Source organism: Erinaceus europaeus, chromosome 1 (assembly GCF_950295315.1).
Source record: "Erinaceus europaeus chromosome 1, mEriEur2.1, whole genome shotgun sequence".
In the NCBI taxonomy this organism is placed as follows: Eukaryota; Metazoa; Chordata; class Mammalia; order Eulipotyphla; family Erinaceidae; genus Erinaceus; species Erinaceus europaeus.
Window position 1 is genome coordinate 98,572,096 of NC_080162.1, and position 20,668 is coordinate 98,592,763.

The following is a 20,668-nucleotide window of genomic DNA, read 5'->3' on the forward strand; positions in this document are numbered from 1 at the left end:
ACTACTTAACTAACTGGAAATAGAAGAAAACAATTCTCAAGCTCATACTGGGAATCTACTGGAGGTTCAAGCCTCCAGTTCTCACCTGCAGAATGGGATGTTTCATGAGCGGTGAGGTGGTGCTGCATGTGTGGACAAAAGTCTTACAGATTTGAAGATAAAAAGTAAAGCTATCTTTATTTACACATTTTACAATGTTATTTGTAGATAATAACAAAGAATCTGTTAAAACATTACAACTGACAAATTAGTTCAGAGGCATTCTACATCCTGATTTCAAATTATATTATAAAGTTGTGGTAGTCAAAACAATATAGTATAGACATAAAGACAGATATATTCATAAAGGGAACAGAATAAAGAGCCCGTGCCCAATATATGCACTGTTGTATGCTTTACATTGGGTTGTTCTAGTTCTCCCCCACCAAGAGAATTGGATCAGTCCAGTTAGTTTCGCGGCATGCTTGGCCCCGCCCCAAGGAACCCCGCCAGAGTTCCTGAGTTCCAGAGTTAGAGAGAGTGCTTGCGCCACCGCAAAGAGACAGCAGAGTTCTGTTTGGTGATTAGTTTGGTTTAGTTTATGAATCGTTGTTCCTGAATAAAGAAATACAGCTTCCCTGCCCGGCCATTGTCTCCGCGTCTCTGTTACCCGCCCGTGAAGCAAGCCCGGCCAGCTGGAGCCTCCGAATTTTAACAACAATGCACACATAATTAATTTATTTTTAACAAAGAATTCAACAATATACAACAAAGAAATTATCATTTTTTAAATAAGTAGTTCTGTAATAACTAAGAAAATAGGACTGGTATCTTAAACTATTAACTCCAATAGATTAAACACTTAAACAACAAACACTGAAAGCATAAAATTTCAAGAAGAAAATGTATGGACCTATTCACATTGGTCTTTGTAATGATTTTTCTTGAATTTGGTATTAAAAGCAAAACTAAGGGGTTGATAACATATCTCACCTGGATATTGTACAAACTTTATCATGAGTACAGTCCAGGTTAGATCCTGGCCTCCACTGTACTGGAGGAAGCTTCTGTTCTGCTAAGAAATAGAAAAAAACCTAAGTGCTTGTCCACGGATGAATAGAGACAATGTGACATGTATTTCGTGTGTGGTGTGTGTGTGTGTGTGTGTGTGTGTGTGTGTGTGTGTGTAATATGTTAAAAGAAAGAAGTCCTGCTATCGGAGATAACATAGATAGACTTTGTGGACACTATACTGAGGAGAATAAGTAAGAGAAACAAAAACTGACTGAGAAAATAGTTCACTTGGATACTATGCTGCTTTGCCATGTGCCTGACTCAGGTTTGAGTCTTTACCTCATGGAAGGAAACTTTGGTGCTTTAGTCTATTTTATCTTCTCTCTGTATGGCACTATCTAAAAACAAACAAACAAACAAACAAACAAACTGTGCACTCTTACTTATACATAGTTCTTTTTTTTTTAAGTTGAACATGTGAACAGAGAGTGAAAGGAGTAAAAAAAGTAGTCTCCATGGGCTGAGGAGTGAGAGAGAAAAAGGGGAAAGTTGGCAAAGAGTGAACAATTTCACCTTTAAGATGAATACGAATTCTGCAGTCAGTGTCTAGCATGGTTGACTTGACAAACGCCTCTGAGATTTGATTACGAGAATAAGCAATAAGATAAATTATACTTCAACAACAAAGAATATTTATGCTTCAAAAGAAGTAATCAAGAAATGAAAAAGTTAGCCCATATAATGGGAGGAAATTATTTGCAAATTTCATAGAAGGCAAGGGCATCATACTACAACTAAAAATAAAAAGTCAGGCGAGTCAATAAAAAATAAACCTGCCAAAGCATTCACATATACACTTATCAAAATAAGATTAGACAATGATCAAAAGCCCCACTAGGGAAAAAGAGAGACAGGCTGGGAGTATTAATTGACCTGTCAACACAGGTTCAGCGGGGAAGTAATTACAGAAGTCAGACCTCCCACCTTCTGCATCCCACAATGACCCTGGATCCATACTTCCAGAGGGATAAAGAATAGGAAAGCTATCAGGGGAGGGAATTCAATATGAAGTTCTGGTGGTGGGAATTGTGTGGAGTTGTACCATTCTTATGCCAGTGTTTCCTTTTTATAAGTAAAAAAAAAATTTAAAAAGGCTCCACATGATCAGTCATAGCAAGACATTAAAAGTCTGATGAGTAGATGACAACATTCAAAAATATAATGAGTGCTTTTGAGGGTGCAGAGAAACCAGACTTCTCATACATTGTTGGGGAGAATATGGGTAGTCACTTTGAAAAACACTAGCAGTTTCTCAAGAAGTCAAACATTTGATGTAGCAAATATACCTAATATATATATATACCTAATATATATTGCAGGCTTATATACCTAAGGAAAAGGAAAATATGTCAGGGGGCCCACTGGTGGTACACATGTTACAATATGCAAAGACTTGGGTTTGAGCCCCTAGTCCCCACCCACCTGGGGGAAAGCTTTGTGAGTTGTGGAGCAGTGCTGCAGGTGTCTCTCCATTTCTCTTCCTCTCTTTCTTCCCCTTTGTTCTCAATTTCTGACTGTTTGCATTCAATAAATAAATAAAGGTAATAAAAATTAAACAATGAAAATAGGCCATCCCTTGAACTTGTACATGAATATTCACTGAGTAGTATTAACAACAGTCACAAAGTGGAAAGAAGCCAAATGTCTATTAACAGATGAGTAAACAAACACCATATTATATATCTGTATAATGAAATATTATTCAGCCATGTAAAGGAGTGCAGGAAAATCACATGTTGTAATACCGAGATAAACTTTGAAAATGTTATACCTAGCTGAACAAAATGAGTCACAAAGACTTCAGATAACATAATTCATTTTTATGAATTGTCCATAACAGAGAACTCAGAAAGACAGAAAAATAGGTTAATAGATGTAGAGGGTGTGTGGGGCAACTGGCCATGGGTAGCTAGTATTGTTTATGAAAATATTATGAACTTGGATAATCAATATACCAAACCCCACTTAATTGTACACCATAAATTGAATTTTATGGCATGTGAGATATGTATTAATAAACATACATGAAAACTTAAACACTTAGGACTTAAGGAAAAGAAAGGACAGACTGGGTGGCCTCAGGGTGTTTCTCCTCCTGACTGGGGATCTCTTGTGACTCTAAGAAGGAAGATGGTGGTTGCATCTTCTCCAGACTCATGAACTAGAACCTGGAAATGGGAAATGGACTCTTGAACCTGTGTTAGTCTGGCCTCAGAGACTACATTTTGTGGTGTTGCTTCAAGTGCTTCCTAATTTTGGGAGCTTCATCATGATGACACCCATTATAGAAATGGGAACATACACTCTGACCTGGGTGGTGTGCAAGGTGAAAAGCACTTCCCCCATCTTTCTTAAGTAAGTTATTGAACCAACTATGAAAGAATTACTGGAATTACTGTTCTTTCCATTTAATAGGAGAACGCGCGACGAGAGTGGTGGTGAAGAGTGGCCAACATCAATCAGCATGTCAGTTGTACAAATAACCCCAAGTCTTATTCCCTTTCTGTTTTTTAATTTCTCCAGGCAACACTTAAAAAAAATACTTAGTTTTGTGTTTGTTTGTTTTAACTCAGACAGGGTACAAGAGAATCAGACTGTCCAGTCTTTGTTTTTCAACAATGATAAAGACTACAGTAGCAGCTCTGCAGGAAAAGCTAAGCACAGTGATGTGATTGTAGAATGTTTCAGGCTGAAAATCATGTAGAGATACCATGGTATTCATTTGCTTATGAAGAGGCACTGCTTTCTTGCCTGGTCTGCTGACATAGCTGAAGACTCTTATCTAATGATCTATCCCACTTTCTTCCAGCAATGAGAGCATTTGATAGTTTTACTTTGCTCCCCCAGATAAGATCATAATCATCACAGTCTCCAGTGGTTCTTACCCAGCAGACTCTCCTGTTACTGATAAAGTGAAGAAGCAACCAGGAAGTCTAGATATCTTGGTAACATTGGCACATTGTTTATCATCTGGAGCTTCAGGTGCAACTCAACCTTAAGACACATCCCCATTTTACCATGAGCAAGGAACCGGGCTCAAGCCCCCGCTCCCCACCAGCAGGGCGGGATCCTTCATGAGCTGTGAAACACATCTTGCTCTCTCCCTCTTTATCACTCCTCCCTTTTCAATTTCTCACTGTCTTAGCAAATAAAAGAAAAAAGAAGAAAGAAAAAATCGCTATTGGAAATGGTGGATTTGTAGTGCTGGAACTGAGCCCCAGTGATAACCATGATGGAAAAGGAAACAGACAAACAAATAAAACCACATCTCAAACAATGTTCCAGCACTTGGTTCTACAAAAGTGCTTATTCAGTAGAGCCTGAGAGCTCTGACTTTGCACTTTTAAGTTTGCTTCTTTAGATGTTGGCATCCACCAGCTGTTTGCTCCAGTAAGTGAGGATATCTATTTCTGTCATATCTGCCTTCTTGACAGGACAAGCACAGAATCCTTGGTCCCTCCACTTTAATGCTCTTTCTGTGCACAGGGGCCATTCCAGGACATCTGATTCACTTAGTATTGGGTAGAATCCCCACTTACTCCACATTTCCTATTATTACTTTCTCTCTACAGTTGTAGAATATCAGACTCTGTGGCCCTTCCTGTATGGAAAATGAAAAATCATTTCAACCATGAAAAGTTTATGAAAATGTGCTTATATGTGTTTCTCATTTGTTTTTAAGAACTGGAGTATTGTAGGAGGATGTCTGCTTACTTTGAATGTCTATCACATTGAGGAACTAAAATGATCTAGCTTCTGATAGGCTGTTCTTCCAGTAGGGGATATTGGAAAAGTAGCCATGGGAAAAAACAATACACTTGTATACTCCTACACCATACTTTAAAGCATATGCTTCTTGAAGACTAGGCAGTGAGCAGTGGCATACCCAGTTGATTGCTCATGTCAACATGTGCAATATCTGGGTTCAAGCCTCCAGTCTCCACCTGGGGAAGCTTCACAAGTAGTGGAAGCAGTGCTCCAGATGCCTGTCTTTTTCTCTTTCCTTTCTCAATTTTTCTCTGTCCTATCAAAGAAATGCAAAAAAAAAAAAAAAAAAAAAAGAAAAAGAAAAAGAAAGAAAGAAAGAAAGAAAAGAAAAAAGAAAGAAAGTAAAAGAAAAAATTAAAAAACGTGACTATCAGGAGTGGTGGATGTGTCGCTTGCTCCATAGAACCCTGGTGTTTTCAAACGCACTGACTGGGAAGCAATGCAACTATTTCTTGTAAAAAGTCTCTCATCAACTGAGATTGTCTGCTCTTCCTTACAACAGCTCTATGAGTCAAAGACCCATAGACATCTTGGTCCTCCTTATTTGAAACAAAAACTGTGTTACAAATTCATTAACTAAATTCAATCCCCTGTATCACCATAAGCCAGAGCTGAGTAGTGATCTGATTTAAAAAAAAAAAATCCCTTAACTAAGGAATGTCTGATTCAAACTTCTTGGTTCATTCTGGGTCAACTGTCACATGTGCACACTCCCTTGAGAGAGAGCTAATGTACCCATCCCTTCACTCTACCTCCTCCCACTCTCTCTCTTTTCATTTTGGACAAACATGTTTGTCACTGCTTCTGCTCCCAGGCACCTACATGTGACAGAATCACTTGTCTGTGCTGTGAGTCCCCAGGGCACAGTCTCTGAGGTCCTTGCACACAGTAGGCACTGTGTCCTTTGTAATGTCATTGACCCTTAAGATTGTTGTCGCTTTCAGGATTTTAAGCTTAGGTCATTGACTTGGAATCCTGAAAAAGGCCATATGTTGGGGATGCAGGGCGTCTCAGCAGTGCTTCTGGAATGAGCATCATTGCCCATCTAGGCTGGCTTCCCCTGCAGGGAGCACAGAGTGGTATTGTTCCCTGAGTGGCTCTGATTCCTGCTGCCTAATGCCAGCCTCAGAATATGCAGAGAATGTGGCCCACTGCTGAGTGCTACCCCACCCCAACCAGTGAGGGAGTACAACTTTATCTTGCCAGTCCATCCTGAGCAAGCTTTGCTAGGGCTTAGGATCCATGTTCATTTTGAGCCCTCCTCCCCCACTTAACGATCAAGTTAATTCATTCCTGAGCCTTCAAGGCTGGAATATTTCAGAGATGAAATGGACCAAACAGAGTCCTTACTGACAGCTGGGCCTTACTTCTGGGGCAAGAGAAATCTTTGGATTGAGGCAGCCTTGTGCAAAGTGGGGGATCATAGTCTTGCTGGGGGAAGGTGCAATGAATTCCTCACTCAGGGTCCAGGAAAGAGGAACCTATGCTGGTTTTAAGATGGTGTGAACATCACTTGTACTGCTCTCCAAAGCCTTTGTGAGAACTGTCACATCACTTGATGTAGAGCCCCCACCTACCCCTTTGAAAACTTGACATAAGAGGCTCATGGAAAGCCCTGGCACATCAAAAAACTCAGCAATTTCCTCTGATCTGTGGAGTCTCAATGCTGGAATAAGCCACTCAAAAGAGGCCAGTGCCTGCGAGAGAAGACAGAAAGAGTGGAGTTGGGGGAGGAGGAATGATGGGGGTGGTGTCAGAGGTGGTCTCCTCTGGCTCACTGTCGTCATCATCTAGGCCTTCGATGAGGGATGGGACAATTCTGACCACTCTGTCTTCGAAGTGCACCTGTTTCTTCTTGGCCAGTACATCTGCTGGCTGCAGAGCCAGTTCAGTCAGGGTGTCTGGATGTTGGAGGGCACTGGGCTTCTTGTTCCTCTTCAGGATGCTCTTCATGTGGGTAAAGAGAGAACTTGGGCCCTCCCTGAGGGCCCCATTGAAGGTGTAGGTTTGCTCAGTGTCCCCAGAGCCAGTGGTGCTCACGGCACTGCTGGAAGGATCAGTGTACTGTTCTGAGGGATCCAAAGCCTCTGGGGCAGCCTTGCTTTTCTTCCGTTTGCTTAGCAGGAAGTAGGCCAGGCCTGTGATGATGAGCATAGAGCCTAGAAGAGACCTGGGAGGTTAGGATGTTACACATGTGCTAGAGAGAAGTCAGGGACTGTTGATGCTGCTGTTCTAAAGGACCGTCATCCCCATGCAGCTCTGCCCAGGCCTCCTGTGCTCCAGCCCTCACCTGTCCTCATACATCCACATCAGACTCAGGGGCTGGGCCTGACACCTGCCTGGCTAGTGTGGCCAGTGCGTATGGTAGTGTGGTCAGACCTAACAGCTGGCCCAGAGACCCTATGCCTGAACCTCACTGACAGCAAGTGCTAGTGTTATCTTGGTCTCCCAGAACCACATTCACTTTCCCTCCCAGTAGGACCTGGTGGACATGAACCAAGGATCAGTTTAATAAACTTAGACTCTTTATTAAATACTGCATCCTGACTACTGGGATGAACTTTCTTTCAGTCCCAGAAAAGGAGAACCCTCTTCACTTTACCCTCCCCAATCAGCACAGAAAAGATTACAATTTTACTCCTCCTGACCACTAATTCAGCATTCCTTTCTACAGTCAGGCTCAGAGTTTCTTTTCTATATCTCCTTCCAGGACTTTCTATCCCTTCAGAGGAAACAGGAAAGGCAGATATTTTTCCTGCCAAACTCAAGGACTCCTGGAGCAAGAGGTCCTGGCTCTCTCTGGTTTTGGCCATGCTGAAACCATTTTAGGGATTCACTGGGGACCCAATGCAAAGTGGCCTGAGGAGACTTTGACTGGTGGGGTAAAAGAAATCACAGGAATGAAGAAAAGACTCTATTCTTCAATTCTATCTGCCAGTGTGATTGACTTCCTGGTCTTTTAGGTAATAGGGAACAGGGACATACTTTTCCAAGTTAGGAATGAGGGAAGGAGAAAAAGTTTCTGGACAAAAACCAGGAGGAAGGAGCATCAAGTTGCAGCTTCTGGGGTCAGAAATTCAATCAAAGGGAGGGTAGGAGATAATGAGGGTGCCAGGGTCTTCTGGGTTCCTTCCAAAAGAAATATGATTTCCAAATCAGGCTGAGGAGTTAGAATATGGGTAGGTCTTGGGGAGATGTTGATGGTTTTCAGAAAGAAGTGGCCACCTTTTGCTTTCTAAGAACTTTCTAAGATTACACAGAGGCAATGGAAGGAAGGCCTGATTCCTTTATACATAGTGTGTCTAGACACCTACATTAAGGATGCACTTTAAAAGTAACTCTTGATCACCATGAGGATAATACCCTTGCCTCACATTCTAGGCCTGAGGGGACAGTAGGGTTAGTGGGAGGCACCAGTGTCACAGGCCTATGAAAAGAGAGACCAGTACCCACTTGTGATGCTGCCAGCCTTCATGACATCTTGCAGTTCCTACCTGGGATGGTCACGTGCCAGACCAGGACAGGATGGAGGAAGCAGGCCACAGACAGCAGCATGTAGGCCAGGAACTTCTGGAAACAGCCCAGCCATTGAGCCCTTTCCTTTGCTCTGTGGACCAGAGAACCTGGCTGACACCTGTGGGCAAGGGGTGGAGGAAAGTGAGAGGAAGTCCAGCACTAGTGGGAATGAAAACAGGAAAGCCCCAACTACACACAAGGCTGTTGGAGGCTGGGATCAGGGCTTGCTGTGGTGATGTTTGTACAGTGGCCTCTGGCTGGAAACTGCAGGATTCTCACCGAGTTACTCTACAGAAGCCATACTTTTTCTTAGTGGCTATCTAGCTCTCTCAAGAGGAAGGAAAATCTAAGCTCTCAGGATGTTGCTCTCAGGATGTTGCAATGAGAAGGTGAATGGGAGACTTGCAAAGCTTGTTGGAAATTCTACAGAGGAGTAAAGAAGGGGTCCAGCTCAGGAGACAACTGACTGGAACTGCCATCCAATCATGCACTGCACAAGGGTCCCTGTCCCATGGATGGGAGGGCTAGAATCCAACAACACTCTGCTCTTTGAGCCTTACTTATAGCATCAATCCAAGGGACTTCTGACTTAACTGGCATGCGTCCAGGGACCACACATTAAGCTACAAAGTCTTCCTAAGTTCTGTAGGAAGAAAAGCTTGCCTTTAGAGTCATCCTCTTCTTTCTGAATTTGTCTGGAGTAGAGCTCTCACAACTACATCCTGTGTGGTTAGCTTTGGGGAATACTGGGGTCTGGTGGTGATGGCTGGATTGCCTAGCCCTCAGCCTTCTTATCACTGTTATGGATCATTGGTGCCCCCTGGTGGTCATTCTTTTTGTGAGCTGACCCTGGATGCTCCTGGCCCGAGTGCAGAGCAGGGCACAACAGCTTTTAAGCCAGTTTCCCCCTTCAGGCTTTGGAAAAGTTGAAGGGCTCCCTGGATAGTGGCATGCCCCAGTAAGAGAGAGGACCTGGAGGCTTAGGACTGACACTGGTGCAAGATTTCAAGACTGATGAATTTGCGGCCTGGCTCTTTTTGCTGACCACATAGAGGTCTGTCTAGGTTCTGAATTGTTTAAGGCCAGGAGACTGATGACTGCTCCCAGGAAGTGAAGACTGTTTGGCAGGAAGCACCAGCCTCCATGGCCCTGCTGGGTCTAGACTCTTGCCCCCCATAAATCAAGCAAGGCTTGTGGCCTCTGACTTGTGCTCAGGCTCCAGCAGGAAGTGGGGTCAGTTCCCAATAGGAGGTGGGATTAGTTCTCAGACTGGCTATGCTCACTCCAGCTAGGGCTTCTGCAAGGCCTTCCCCCTCAGTGGATGGCTCAGATGGTGGGTGCAGGACTAGACTCTGCAGAAGGATTCTGGTGGTAGAACAGATCCTGAATAAATGTATCAGTCTACTTTCCTGGCTGAGAGTAAGGAAAGTGAACCCCTGAGCCCACGTGCTGACCACAGCTCCATGCGTTTTGGGTAGGAACCACATCCCTGGTTGCTTTGGGACCAAGGAAGGCATCACCATGAAGTCACACTTGGGAAATCTGGGAATGTCTCGGACTGAGGATGATGGAGGGGCTTCAGTGAAAGGGTACTTACTGGAAGCAAAAGGTCAACAGGTGAGCCACAAAGTAGGCTCCTTCACACATGGAGACGGCGACTCCTATAAACCTGTAATGGAGACAGGGGAGGGAAGCCATGGCTCTATGGTCCCTCCATCATGTTCCCACAGCTGTCTTCTCAGTCTTCAGGGCATCTCCTACAGACACATGGTTCAGGAGGTTTCTTGTTTGACCTTATCCTGTCACCCATCCAATATTCACCTGGTTCCTTGCTGTTGGGTGCCTGTGTTAGGTGGTAGAAGGATGGGGGCTGGAACCTAGATCTAGGTGAGAAGGGAACTTCAAGCTGGCAGGAAGACCTCTTTAACCCCCAGAACTCCAGTGTGGACACAGCCAGTCACATCTTTCCACTACTGTCACCAGATAGGTCCCCACTATCTGGGTGTGTGTCCTCTCATTCAAACAGTCCCAGGGAGGCTAATTTTACTCCTGAATTATGCTTGAAATCACTCACGTAATCTCTGGCCTCACTCCTATCTCTGGAGTTTGACCTCTGCCTCAGGGGCCCCTGGAACTGAACAGGCACCTTTAAAACTCTAAACCTGCTTCTTTACTCTGCCACCATGGTGTTACCCTAAGGGCTCCTTCTGATACCTGATTCTGATGAGACTTCTTGTAAACCAGAAAGTTTCACAGTTTTCTCATGTTCTAAGAGTGGTCCTGTGATTCTCCAAATCATAATCTCCTGGAGATTTTGTAAAGCCATAGATTTCTGTGGAAGTTCCGGACTTCATATATCAGATTCTTTAGAAAAGGAACTTAGATATTTTTTCAGAAAGTTTTATTGGCCTACAAACTTAACTTTTTTTCTTTCAGGGGAGAGTGCGAATGCAGTCCCCCACTACCACAAAATATGCAGTCGAGTTTCCCACATTTGGGGAAATTACAGGGGTCAGCACATCTGGGGGGCAATGGATAAGCCTCGCCCTGGGAAAACCACCTTCATGATCATTGTATCTCCCCTGCCAGTTAAGTATAAGACTCAATTTTTTTTTTTTACCAATGCCTTAACAAGTCTTATATGAACTTCTATAAATATTCATTTGAACTGATTATTGCCTTCCATCTAAAATAAGAGCTCAGTTAGTTTGCTAAGTAAGGATTGAAGAGATCAATGGGTAGATAGATGAGTAGATGTACAGATAAATGGATGAATGAACAAATAGATGAATGGAAAGATGACAGATGCATAGATGGACAGATGAAAAGATCAATGGGTGTATAGATGAGTGAGCATATAAATGAGTAGAAGTTTAGATGGATGGATGTATCCACAAATGGATGTATAGATAGATGGGTGGATGGGGAGGTGGGTGTGTTGGCAGATAGAAGGATCTATGGTTGATTTATGGTATGGTTTGATTAAATCACTACCTACACCAAGGGATATCTTGGCCCTTTAACCCCTTCTGCCTCTGGGTTAGGATGGAGCTTGCACGGGGAATGGGGCACTGCACTGGGTTAGTTTCAACAGATGGTATAGGGTGAGTTAGAGTGGAGCATGCAACTAAGAAGGGGACATGCACTCATACTCACAGCAGATAGAAAGCCAGGCTTTTGAACTGCCCCTGGAGATATGTCTCAGTCCCCACGCCGATCAACACTAAGGGGGAAAGGGGAAAGGGAAGAGTGGTCCCAGTGCTCTAGTCACAGCACTGTCCTGTGAAGGGCTCTTTGGCCATGCATGTAGTGTCTGTTTCTCCTCCCCCCCCTCCTCTCTCCTCTCTCCTCTCTCCTCTCTCCTCTCCTCTCCTCTCCTCTCCTCTCCTCTCCTCTCCTCTCCTCTCCTCTCCTCTCCTCTCCTCTCCTCTCTTCTCCTCTTCCCCTACCCCCTTCCCCTCCCTCTCCCCCCACCTCCACCTCCACCTCCCCTCCCCTCTCACCTCCCCTCCCCTCTCCCCTCCCCTCTCCTCTCCCCTCCCCTCTCCTTTCCCCTCCCCTCCCCTCCCCTCCCCTCCTCTCCTCTCCTCTCCTCTCCTCACCTCTCCCCTCCTCTCCTCTCCCCTCCTCTCCTCCCCTCTCCTTCCCTCCCCTCCCCTCTCCTTCCCTCCCCTCTTCTCTTCTTCCCTCCCTTCTCCTTCCCCTCCACTCCTCTCCCTTCCTTTCCCTTCCCCTCCCTCTCCTCCCCTTACTTTCCCTTCCCTCCCCTCCTCTCCCCTCCCTTCCCTCCCCTCCTCTCCCCTCCCTTCCCTCCCCTCCTCTCCCCTCCCTTCCCTCCCCTCCTCTCCCCTCTTCTCTCCTCTTTTTCTCTCCTCTTCTTTTGTTTCATTTTCTTTTTCTTCCTCTCTTCCTCTCTCTTTTTCACCCCCTCCCTCCCTCCCTCCTTTTTTTTTTTATTGCTACCAGGGTTATCACTGGAACTCGATATTTGCACAACACATCCACCATTTCTAACAGCCAGTTTTTCCTTTTTAAAATTATGATACCGGAAGAGAGGATGGGCTGTGGCAAGGAGAGAGAAGGTGAGACACCTACAGTACTGCGTCACTGCTCATGAAGCTTCCCAACTACAGAAGGGGACTGGGCACTTGAACCTGAGTCCTTGTGCATGGTAACATGTGTGTGCAACCATGACCCTGCCTGCAATGAGCCTTCCCAGGGGTTTGGGTCAGTACTTCAGACATCTTCCTTTTCTGACCAGATTGGTCACTTTTTTAGTCACCTCAGAGACATTTGTCAACCCAGCTGCTCCATAGATGTCCTTTGTTTGTTATGATTTCCTGGGTCCTCACTGTCCTGCAGGACCATAGCAATGTATTTTTTTTCTGGATTTCAGTGCTTGACCATGAATGGGACTGGCCACCACCTTATCCCTTTGCTCAGATCAGTGTTTTTGCTGTTACTCTGAAGTTGATTTCACTTGCTGGCTTGGTGGCTGCATTGCTTTGGATCCAGTAATAATTAAATCCTTGGGGCTTTACTCCAACATGAAATGAAACATGACTCTTATTTCTTCCCTGCCCTTTTACTTCAGTTGGTATGAGTCTTCAATCACCTGACATTCTACTTGTCTATTGTGAATTGTTAAATTTCATCTTGAACCTGCTTTCATGGGCTTGCTAGCTCCTAGTTCTCCTTTCATAAGGAGTCTTTTGCTATCATGACTTCACTCAATGAGAGATGACCTTAACCTGTACATTCACTGCTGGAAATACCTCACAGACAGTGCTGAAGTGTTTGCACACTTTTCCAGGCATTGCATTGACCCACAGTGGCATCCCTTTCTGGCCTTAATTAATTACATCCCAAGCACCTTCTACTTCATCCTGTAGGCTCGGGTGACACACACTGGTATTTGCTGAGTTTTGTCTCCCCAGAAAGTGAGAAGTACTTGTATAGTGTGTTGTACGTTGCTGCCTACATATAGCCCTTTGTTTTTATTGCTCAGGGGGGCTGCATTCCTGTCACAGACACGTGTGTCTGTACTCACCTGTGTCTTAGGTGATTTCCTTTTGTTCTTTTTTTTTTTTTAAGTCATTTATTTAACTTGGGTTCAGAAGTGGTGAACCTCAGTTGCCAAACTCCCAGTCTGTCACTCCTTTTCTGTCCTTAAGCCACAGGTCTCTGTATTCACCTGTGGTTTGGTGATTTTTTTTTTTTAAGAGATCTCGGTTTTATTTTGTTGAGTTTTCTGGTCATTTTTATTGCTTTTCCTAGTTGCTCAGGGAGAGTAATACTGGACTGCTGCTACTCCATAGCCACACCTCTGGAAGTCCCCTCCTCCTCATCTCTCTTGCATATAATGGATATGAGGATTTGATAAGCTAACTGAAGCCACGCACATCACAGACAGTTAATGAAATCATTAGTTTTTTTGGAGGGCGAGGTTTCCTTTATAGTGGTAGTTCGCAGATTTGTGTGGCTTTTGTCCAATGACCAGCAGATGGCAGGAAAGGGCCTTGGGAACTCAACCTTTTTTTTTTTTTTTTTCTGGTTTGCTTCCCTTTGACCTGCACAGGTGGGGGGAGGAGGGGATGTTATTTGGGTGCTTTTGGATGGAAACAAAGGGTCAGCGAATTCAAGAAACACTCTAGAGGCAGGGCTAGGTTTCAGTTAAAATAAAAATAAATCAGGGGAGTTGGGCGGTAGCACAGAGGGTTAAGCGCATGTGGTGCACAAGGACCTGTGTAAGGGTCCCGGTTCGAGTCCCTGGCTCCCCACCTTCAGGGGAGTCGCTTCACAGGAGGTGAAGCAAATCTGTAGGTGTCTATCTTTCTCTCCCTCTCTCTGTCTTCCCCTCCTCTCTCCATTTCTTTCTGTCCTAACAATGATGACATCAATAATAACAACAATAATAACTACAACAACAACAAAAAACAATAAGGGCAACGAAAGGGAAAATAAATACATTAAACCCCCCCCCCCAAAAAAAAAAAAAAGAAAAGAAAAGAAAAGAAAAGAAAAGAAAAGAAAAGTCATAATGGGGAAAAGAAAGAGCTGGGCTCCAATTCCAACTCTGGTCCCTGGATGCCTGTGACTAATTTAATCTAAATTGGGTTTCTCATCCGTGGAACAGGGAAAATAAATTCTACTGTGCAGAGTTGTTTGGATTAGGAAAAATAATGTCAAATGCAAGACTTTGTGCTATTAGCTATCAGGTGGACATGGAAGTTCCTCCTTCCCTCCCTCCCTCCCTCCCTTTCTTCCTTCCTTCCTTCCTTCCTTCCTTCCTTATTTCCTTCCTTCCTTCCTTCCTTCCTTCCTTCCTTCCTTCCTTCCTTCCTTCCTTCCTTCCTTTTTTATGCCCCTAGAGTTATCACTGGGGCTTCACATTTGCACAATTTACCCATTCTCAGAGTACTACCTCTCTCTCTCTTTTTTGGATAGAAGGTGAGAAATGGGGGTTGGGGGATAGAAAGGGATAGGTAGCCAGAGAGGTAAAGACAAATATACAGAACTGCTTCACTGCTCATAAATTTTTCCCTGTGCTGGTGTTTTCATGTGATAGCCAGGGGATTAAACGCAAGTCTTCATGCATGATTACCTGTGTATTATACCAGGTGCTTTTCTTCCCAGAAACTCTTCCTTTCTTCCTATAATTCAGACATTGTGAGCTTTCCTAGAACTAACCAACCTGTTTCATAATCAAGGGAAGTAGGATCACCTTCCATAAAGTTCCCAATCACTCTTTCATAGAAATGCTGAATTCTATTGTATTTATTGTCAACTGTATTTATGCCACAATAAAGAATTTTTTTTTAAAAGCTGAATTCTGCAAATCTAGGGACAAAGGTCTGTTCTTTAGTTGGAGGGGGAAATCAGGGTAGACAGAATGAGGAATATGGATCCCAGGCCAAGAGATCTGTTATGAGGTCTAGTGAGATTGTCATTAGAGGCCACAGACCCTTGGACTCTAGGGCTAAAGGTCATTAACTTGTTGCAAGATCCTTTCAGTTGTGAGGTTCATGTTCTTTGAGGTAGAGTATGAAAGTATGAGACAATGCTGGCCAATATGAAACATTTCTGATAACTTCATTTATATCCACATATCTTATTCTGCCCAAGAAATGTTTGCCTGTACACCAGGGCATCACTTGGCTTCTATTCTCAGACTCTTCTTCTACCTTGTATTCTATGGTTTCCTGTGAAGGTAAGTTAAGTGCAGATCTAACGTAGACTGGAGTCAGGGATTGTACTCATCTCTGGTGCACGCTGGTTAAACAAGAGAGCTGTGCTGTGCTTCTATAAGAGTGTCATGATCCAGGATGTAAGAAAGGTTCACTGAAATGCTCTGTGACCAGGTAAGGGAAGAACTATTCCTAAGATCTAGTACCAAGATTTTAAAGAAGAATTAAGGCAGGTAGTAAGTGGACATCTGCAAATAAAGGGACAACACTTTTGTTGAAGACCCTTCTTCCTCACTATGTCAGCAGCTGATTTTGCTGGAACAAACAAATTCATAAATAACTTTGGTGAAACTTGGCCAAGATTGTTGAGAGAATGTGAGGTGATGGATAGTTTCAGAACAGTACTGTTCTCCAGGGGCTGGGTGGTGAGGCACCTGGTTAAGCACACATTACAATGCTCAAGGATTTGAGTTCAAGGCCCTGATCCCCATCTGCATGGGGAAAGATTTGCAAGTGGTGAAGCAGTGCTGCAGGTGTCTCTCTTTCTCTAGCCCTCTCTACCTCACCCTGCCCTCTCAATTTCTGGCTGTTTCTGTCCAATAAATAAAGATAATAAAAAAGAAGAAGAAAAAGAAAACAGTACTGTTCTGTAGGTGCTGCTGGGCTTCCCTCTCCCAACACATTGAGGACCACTGGTTCTTTTGTTGACTTGGCTAGCAGTGGTATTCTGCTTGTGGGGCTCCTGATAGTGTGTCCAACTGGCTTTATTCACCTTATTGAAGAGCAATCAGTTTTCAACAAGAAAAATTCCCAAGAACAAAGAGAGTATGTCCAAGAGAGGATGACCAAGTGGCTCTTTCTGGGCAGTGGGAGATAGAGCCTGAAATGGTCACAGGAGACCCAAAGATACCTAGATTTGGACATTTCCTGGGTTTTCTTGTTTAAATGCCCTTCAAGGGGCCCCTGTCTTATAGTAAGTCCCTTCTTGTACCTCTTGTTCTATTTCTTCAGGTGAACATTTCTTTTTTTATTCAGCTGGAGTTTTCTTGCCTGCACAATTTATGATTCCACTACTCCAAGAAGACTCTTCATTTTCTTTTTTTAGAGAGAGGCTGAGACACAGAAAAGGAGAGATAGAATATGAGCGAGCGAGAGAGAACAGTATTGCTCCATTGCTTGCTTCCTCCTTGAAGCTTCTCTCTCTCTCTCTCTCTCTCTCTCCTTTTCCTTTCTTTTTATTGCCATTGCTGAGGCTTCAGTGCTATGGCCTGAATTTTTCAGATAGAAAGAGATGGTGATGAGGACAGAGATAGACTGAGAGAGATTAATACAGAGAGGGAAAGATAGCAAAGCACCAAAGCTTCCCTTAAAGCAGCAGGGGTTGGGCTTGAACCTGGGTTGAATACATGGCAAAGCAGCCACACTATCCAGGTGAGCTCTTTTTGATGACCTTCTTTCCTCTTACAACTTCCTCCTTTTCCTTTCAGTAGAGCCAGGTGTCCTCAGAGTTCCTGGAGAAAACTTCACTTCCTATCCCCAGAGAGATTGTTAGGGAGCCAGGGCATAGCCAGCCCAGCTGGCTCAGCACTTTTAACCAGCCCCAGATATGTAAGTGAGGAGTTATCTTGGACATTTCAGTACTAAGAAGGACTCAGTTTTGAAGGACTGGTGACCCCAGCAAATAATCAGAACCAAAGCCTTAGATACATCACCTTAGAGGGACCACTTCAGCCATTCACCTGAAATCTCAGTCATCAAGAAGCAGATGGGAAATCTTCACTGTGCCAGCTTTGAATTCCTGAGCCACACAATTTGAGTATCATGTTATCATTTTAAAATACAAAATTTAGAGTTGTTTCATTAGTTAGTCACAAATAACTAGAAAATCAGTTTATTCTATCCTCAGTCTGAATTTTTTTTTTTTTTTAATCAGAAACCAGGGAATAAATGTAAAGTACAACTTTAGATCTGAGGTTGGGATTGAAGTATTAAGTAAATAATGACATTGAGGTGTGAGAATGGACAAATCTAGGAACAAAAGTGTGTCTGCCTCCTGTGTGTTTGTTTTCCCAAGACTGTATAGGTGGACTGCATGCTCTCTCAAAAACCTTATGTCAACCCTAAGGATCGACTGATATTTTCCTCACTTGTACGATTAGACTGAGAAATTCGGCCAGGTTTCAACATTTGAAACAGTGGCTACAAAACAGAAGTGGTGGTTTCCTGTCGAGTAAGGAATAGGATGAGACAAGCAAAGCACCTGGGAACAAAATTTCAAGAAACTCTCTCTCTTTTTTTTTTTTTTCTTCAGCATTAGGAAATAAACCCAGAGCCACTTGTCTGCACAATACTGCTAAGCAGGGCCCCCCAACCCTCCCCCCTTTTTTTTTCAAATTTAAATAAACATCAGAGGCATTTTCAAAAATTCGATACCCTTAGGGAGGATCAGAGAGAGGACATGTTTACGCATATGGAGAGGGAGAGAAAGAAGGAGAATGAGAGAGACACTAAGGCACAACTCCAGCATCTATGGAGTTCCCTTACTGATATCCACACTGTTCCCAGGAGTTGCTTAGGGGTTGAACTCAGGGCCTCACACACTGTATGGCATGCACTTTCTTCATTAATCTAGCTGCTGACCTTGCTCACTTTAAATTTAAAGACTAACTCATTGGGGCAGGATAGATAGCATAATGGTTATGCAAAAAGCGTCTCATGCCTGAGGCTCCAAAGTCCCAGGTCCAATCCTCTGCACCACCATAAGCCAGAATTGAGCAGTTCCAGGGCTGTTCAGGATATGTGCTGGTCCTTGTGTGGTCCTGTGGGTGGGTGTCTTGTCTCCAACTCCGTCTTTCTGAGATGTGGATGGTGGTCCAGAAGGTGGAGAACTGCTAGTGGTAACTTCTAATGGGATTCGAAGGTTCTTCTTCCTCATGAAGCAGCCTGACCAATATCTCTAAAATTCTGCTTCTCAAACAAATCATAACTCTCTCTCAGCTGCTTCCTAGGAGCATTATGTCTTAGTATATTATAGAGTGCTGTGCAAATATAGCTGATGGATAATAGAATTATTAGGAAAAGCAGTTTGTTTCCATCAGTACTCTCAAGGGGGAGGCGAGAGTTTATTTTTATCCTTCCTGACCATTAACATGCATTTCACTGTTGCTAAAGAGTTCTTTTTTATGCCCCATTGTTGTTCATTGATTTTCCTGTCTGCAGACTTGACTGGGATAGAAATGGTCCAAAGCCCCATTCATCTCAACATCCCATACTATACCTTCTATACAGCCTGCTTGGGAACCAAGGTGTTTGGAGGCAGTATGGGGGTGTGTTTGTGATATTGATCACTGAAGGTCTATCCCCCAGATTCTAGTTGACGCTGCTTGCTTCAGGACACACTTTAGCTATAGCTCCTTTTTTTCTGACTTCACTGTTGTAATGTCTTGATTTCTGTCCTCTTTCAGAGCAGAGTCCTTAGTGACAGTAGAATATTTCAGAAATGTCATTGGGGCTGTCAGTGTGCTGTCAGTGTGATCTTGGCTGTGGACACCTGGGGAGCTGGATGGGAATGACACATTTCTGGTTGTCTCATGTCTCACCATATTGCATTTCTCACTCCTCTTCATCCTTGAGCATGACACATCTCCTACTGCTCTTACAGTCTCTAAGGATGTTTCAGGTGAGGAGACATTGACTGAGGATAATGGCTGGTGATGGCTTAGGTTCTGAAAATGCCACAGTGTTTTGTAGAGGCAAAAGCTGGATTCGTATCTTTTTACTTTTTAAGAACATAGAGAGGTTGAAACTAGTTGCTGAGCCACCACTGAAACATAGTGCAGTAGCTTCAGATTTCTTAATTCAGAAGATACTGTGGCAGATTTGAAGCAAGACAGAATCTTATCTGTGTGTTAAGATGTGTTCAACTGATTGATATGAAAGAAAACTGTGATAAAAAAGTCAGGATTTTATAGTAAAACTAGGTATTCACCTAGCTAAGATTTTAATGTGATACTTCATATCTTCTAATACCTTATATGTGTTCTGAAAGTGTTAAAGTCTACCCATTCTCTACTGGATTTTTGAGACATGAGTCATAGACTAAAGTTCGCTAGCGAGATGTCAACTTTGTTTGGTCCTGTAGAAATAAGTGCCTAGGATGCAAAAGTGTCTGCAAACCATCAACCATCTTGTCACCTATGCTTGTTATTACATGATGTTGTACTCCCTTACATTAATAGACATGTGATTTTTCCACTCTTGAACATCAGTCCGTCTATGTAACTTGTTTTTGGAAACAGGATGTTTTCAAGCACCACACAAGTGGTCTTGTAAAATGGGTTTGTGAGCTAGGCTTGCTCTATTGTGTCTCTGCGATTATCTTAGGCACCCACTTCTATGAGATTGTCAAGAGTATGAAGGATACAGAAAACAGTTAGAAGAAGTTTACACAAACTTATGACTTTAAGACATGTAAGCAGAGCTATCTAGTCTACTTGTCCAGGTATGTGGACACTAAAAACTAATACTGTATGCCACTAAGATTTGATAATTGTTTCATGGTATTATTTTGGCTATAAATAACTAACGCAACCATTTTGTTTATTTATTCATTTTTTCCATCGGGATTATTACTGGGAATTGGTGCCTACATAAAGACTCCACTGTTCTTGGTGGCTTTTTTAAAATGATAGAGAGATAGAGAGGAGGTGAGAGAAGGGGAGAGAAAGATACCTATAGCCTAGCTCTACCACTCATGAAGCTTCCTCCCTGCTGGTGGGGACTGGAAGATTGACCCCCATCCTTGTACTTGGTAATGTGTGCTCTCTTTCTGGTTAGTCACCATCCAGCCCTAATACATCCACTTTAAAAATCAATGAAACTATTTGGTAATTGTCTTTCACCTCCTTATTTTAACTTAGCATAATCACCTCGATTTTACCCATTTTGTCTCCCCAAATAATACAGTATTATATATTTTTAAATTTAAAAGTAGCATTCCATTGAATATATAGCCCGCTTTCTATTTATCTTGTCATCTGCTCAAGGATACTTAGGGTGCTTCCATATGTGGCTATGAACATAGAAGTATGTATGTTCTTTGTTTTATTAAAGTTGATATTTTAATGTTATTTATTTTGAATAGA

The 20,668-nt window shown here is 43.2% G+C and overlaps 1 protein-coding gene and 1 non-coding gene across 3 annotated transcripts in view; both read right to left on the reverse strand.

The window, feature by feature from the left end:
• Positions 1–700: 700 nt before the first annotated feature.
• TMEM72 (transmembrane protein 72) overlaps positions 701–20,668 on the reverse strand; it is a 30,073-nt gene continuing 10,105 nt past the window's right edge. Inside the window, exons 2-5 of one of the 2 annotated variants that reach the window (XM_007516814.3) lie at positions 11,494–11,560; positions 9,935–10,006; positions 8,316–8,455; positions 701–6,980 (exon numbers count right to left, since the gene is read on the reverse strand). In XM_007516814.3, the coding sequence (XP_007516876.2) occupies positions 6,502–6,980; positions 8,316–8,455; positions 9,935–10,006; positions 11,494–11,560 (758 nt within the window). In that variant the 3' untranslated portion in view covers positions 701–6,501. Of the gene's footprint in view, positions 6,992–8,315; positions 8,456–9,934; positions 10,007–11,493; positions 11,561–20,668 lie in introns of those variants that run through there. The other variant, XM_060191856.1, reaches the window with a different exon arrangement.
• LOC132542513 (U1 spliceosomal RNA) lies at positions 10,771–10,934 on the reverse strand. Its single transcript, XR_009553520.1, has one exon. It is a non-coding gene; the product is annotated as a U1 spliceosomal RNA (small nuclear RNA).